The following is a 3,688-nucleotide window of genomic DNA, read 5'->3' on the forward strand; positions in this document are numbered from 1 at the left end:
AGCAGAGCCGCCGGTGCTGTGAGAGCTGCCGGTCCGCCGCCGCGGGTCTGAGGGATGCGCTGCGCTCGCGCTGTCTGTCAGGAGGTTGTCTTGGTTTGTACTGACCTACAGTTTCAACCTGCGGGAATTTGTGAAGTGTAAAAATGTCTTTACCTGCTAATCTATGAGTTTATTTGGTTTTAAATTAAAACGCTTTTGAAAGCATAAGCATTTTCTTTTTTAGGAGACAATAATTAGATGTTTTGAATATTCTGATCGTAAAATCCTTAAAATGTTTGTTCTAGATGTGACAGCTGAGGCAGTGGGTGTAGCTATAGCTGCACCTCCATCAGACGGGGAGGCAAATGCGGAGCTGTGTCGCTACCTCTCGAAGGTGCTAGAAGTGAAGAAGAGTGAGGTTGTTTTAGAGAAGGTACTTCCTTTTTCTTTCTTTCCTTCAGTCTTGCCTTATTGCAATCTAAATTCAAGATTTTGAAACTTTAAAGGCGTTTAGTTTAAAAGTGTTTAGTTGAGTTAATGGAGTGATTCATTGAGAAAAAAGAGGAAGAACCACAGCTAACCCTGAAATCTTTAATCAGAATAGCTCTCATCGTGATATATTTTCCAAATTTATGTGGTTTGTGTTTTCTGTTTCTTCAAAGATTCTCTTGTTTTCATGCCAAATGCAGTTCACAAAATTTGTGCTTTGCGGAGAATGTGCATTTTATTAATAACTTACCATTCTTTTTTTTTTGAAGTAACTTCTGTATTTGAGTTAAAATTTTCTGACCATTAACTGTCATACATAAGCAAGAGTGTATATAACCCCTTGGATTATAGCTGGGCCTCAAGAGTTTCTTCGTATTAGAATTTACATGTCTTGACTTTGGCGAGCGGAAACTCTTTGTTTTATTCATTGCACTGAATAAATAATCTGTTTTATTAATTCATTGTACTTAAAGTCAGTCTTTCCAGCCATGTTCATTTATAGTTTATGAGCATAAGAGCACAATGAAAAATTGTGCTTTTTATTTTTGTCTGTTGGTTTAATGTAGTAGTTGTAGAAGTCTGTTAAAAAATAGTGGTAAATGGCAACCTGTGAGCAGTTGAGTCTTGTTTTTCCTGAACGATGGGTAAACCGCTTCATTTGTTTATCAACATTTTACAGATAAAACTGTGTTCCTACCTTAAAGGTATGTTCAGGTTTAACTGGATTATTCTCCTACGTGCTAAGCAGAGTTGAACGCAAAAGGGGCCAGTGTTGTCTGATCTTACTGACTCAGTTGTTCTGACCTACAGTGTTCGAATAATTACGTTAGTGTTTGTTTTTCACAAGCCACTGTTGGTTCTCAGTGCAGCATTGTGGTAAAGTCTGTATTTCACCTGTGGCTTAAATTTTTCTATCCTGATCTGCTAGGTGTGAACAGCAAGTGATTTTTGGTACTGGTTGCTCTCTTATGAGCTACTTGTTTTATAATAAGTGGCTAACATTAACAAAACCAGTCCAAATCAGGAAATGACCCAGTATAGAACTGAGGCTACCAGATTTCAATGCAAGGGCCTTGATTTTTATCATCAGCTGGCTAGACTGCTTCAAAAATCTGCCTTTAATTTTAAATTTCATGCTATATTTTTGTATAGTAGAGTTAAGGACTTTTTCTTCCTTCAGGATGTCCCTTGTAGGCTTTCCAGACTTTCTGCCAGGCTGCAGGTTAACAGACAACTTATTTCTCATGGTTTACTGAATCCTAGCAAAGTTGTGTCTCCAGGCAGTATGAAATGAGGTTGCAGGTTTGCCAGTTCCTATGTAAAATAGCCTTTTTTTTTTTTTTTCAGTAATACAAAACCAGGTCAATAATATTTCAAATAACTGCTGTATGGATCTGCCTTACAGGTTATATACGATGTAATTTCCTTTCATTTAGTTGGTATTATCAACCTGAGAACTCAGCTTAAGCGTAACTAATACTCTGGGAGACAGCTCTGAAGAAAGATTTGAAAGTACGCAGTTATCAAATAGGCACACACATGTAGATATGCACCCATTTTTAAAAACAGAAATGGAAATTAGTTGGGAATCTTGCTTTTAGATGATACGAGTGAATTATGGAAACTTACCGCTCCTTGCTTTTCGTTCTAGCCTATAAAAAAACCATCAATTCAGGTCATGCTATGGGAGAGGTTTCCATTTGTAAAAGGAGAGTAGATAGCATGGTGGTTTTCACCTTTCAAATAACTAGAAAGAATGTTGATGAACTATCTCTAACTGCTGTTAACTCTGCATGACCTCACTTTAAGAATTCTTTTTAAAGTACCTAATAAGTTGGCATTACAGTGAGATTTTTTTTGGAACGTGTATTTCGTGGTGATTCTCTGAAAGATGTTTTCTTTTTGTGTGTGTGTCTAAACCAGGGTGGTAAATCACGTGAAAAAGTGGTGAAGATTTTGGTATCAATGACACCAGATGAGATTTTAGAAAAACTGAAAAAAGAAGCTTCCAGTTGACCTAAAACAAGAGCGGGAAGTGGGACAATGCATCTTGGTAAATGGACTGATATTCTTTCTTATGTAAATCTAGTCCTGTTGAGAATGTGGGTAATGACTAGGGAAAAATACTTCTTCCCCCCCCCTCCCTTGGTAATATAGCTGCTGTATAGTTGAAATTTTTGTCTAGGTTTGGTTAGAAAAACCTGTCTTTACTGAGGCTCTGTGGCTGCTTCTGTCACTAAAGACTTTTTTCCCCTCTCGAGAGTTTCCTGTTGGTAAGATTTGTCCTCTTTCCTGGTCCTTAAACAAATGGTTTAAAAAACTTGTTTCATAGTGAAAAAAACCCTTTGGTTAACAAGGTGAAAGGAGTGACAGGCTTCAACGTGAACAGTTGTACAGAAGGATGAGTCTGTCTGGAGGGTAAACACCCTAGAAGAGTGTTCTCTTCAATATCTGGCAGCAGGTACTGGGTGTGCTTTTGCACTATGCACACATTATATGTACATCTAAAATAAATGTATTTGGAGCCAATATACTGTTGTTGATCATACAGGCAAGCTAAAAGCAGAATCACCTGAACAAATGAAACAAAACCAGAAGTTTGCAGTATAAAAAACTGACCCAGAAGCTGGTAATTGCATATGCGGTGTCACTTTGTCTGTAATTAGTTTTCTGAAAGGTAGAGATACAATCATGTATCTTTGCCAAATGTATGTCACATGTAATGACTGTTTTTAATAAAAGGGACAAAAAGTATTATCAAACTTTGTTTTGTGTTTATATTGTTAACAACAAAAAACCCCTCTTTCCTAGAAGTCACTTATTAGAATGTTATTTTTAAACGGGGCTTTTCTCGCAATCTTTCCTTGGTTTAAAAATGAGTGGTAGTCCAACCCATAGAGAGCCGAGCAGATTCATGTGTAGAACAGAACAAAAAGTCTGAAACAAAATGGGCAGCTATACTCCAGTCTCAGGGCTAATGAGAAGACGGCTTAACTTCTCTCTTTATCGTGATTCGGGGGTCAGAGTAAGATTTAAATAGTATTTCCCAAAACTGTATGTGATACCGCATGTGTCTCTGATAAGAGTTTGCTTTTTCGTCTGTGTCACAGCTGATGTCTGAAATTGTCCTGTCTTTGCTACGGTTGTTGTATTTAAATATATGTATACACAAATGTAATGCCTAAAGTAAAAAAGAAAAACTGTTCTGAAGGTTTGCTTA

The 3,688-nt window shown here is 37.2% G+C and overlaps 1 protein-coding gene across 1 annotated transcript; it reads left to right on the top strand.

The window, feature by feature from the left end:
• The first annotated feature begins 271 nt into the window (after positions 1-271).
• LOC104287453 (chromosome unknown open reading frame, human C15orf40) lies at positions 272-2,484 on the top strand. The gene is made up of 2 exons (XM_009886162.1): positions 272-412; positions 2,392-2,484. The coding sequence occupies exons 1-2, from the start codon at positions 272-274 to the stop codon at positions 2,482-2,484; spliced, it is 234 nt and encodes a 77-aa protein (XP_009884464.1).
• The last annotated feature ends 1,204 nt before the right edge of the window (positions 2,485-3,688 follow it).

Source organism: Charadrius vociferus, unplaced genomic scaffold (genome assembly GCF_000708025.1).
Source record: "Charadrius vociferus isolate BGI_N301 unplaced genomic scaffold, ASM70802v2 scaffold365, whole genome shotgun sequence".
Lineage (NCBI taxonomy): Eukaryota > Metazoa > Chordata > Aves > Charadriiformes > Charadriidae > Charadrius > Charadrius vociferus.

What these genes read in the sequence shown, in the direction of transcription:
- LOC104287453 (XM_009886162.1), top strand. Translation starts at nt 272, where the DNA reads ATGTTTGTTCTAGATGTGACAGCTGAGGCAGTGGGTGTAGCTATAGCT. An exon ending in GTGAGGTTGTTTTAGAGAAG is followed by an intron (nt 413 to 2,391) that starts GTACTTCCTTTT and finishes TGTCTAAACCAG; the next exon opens with GGTGGTAAATCACGTGAAAA.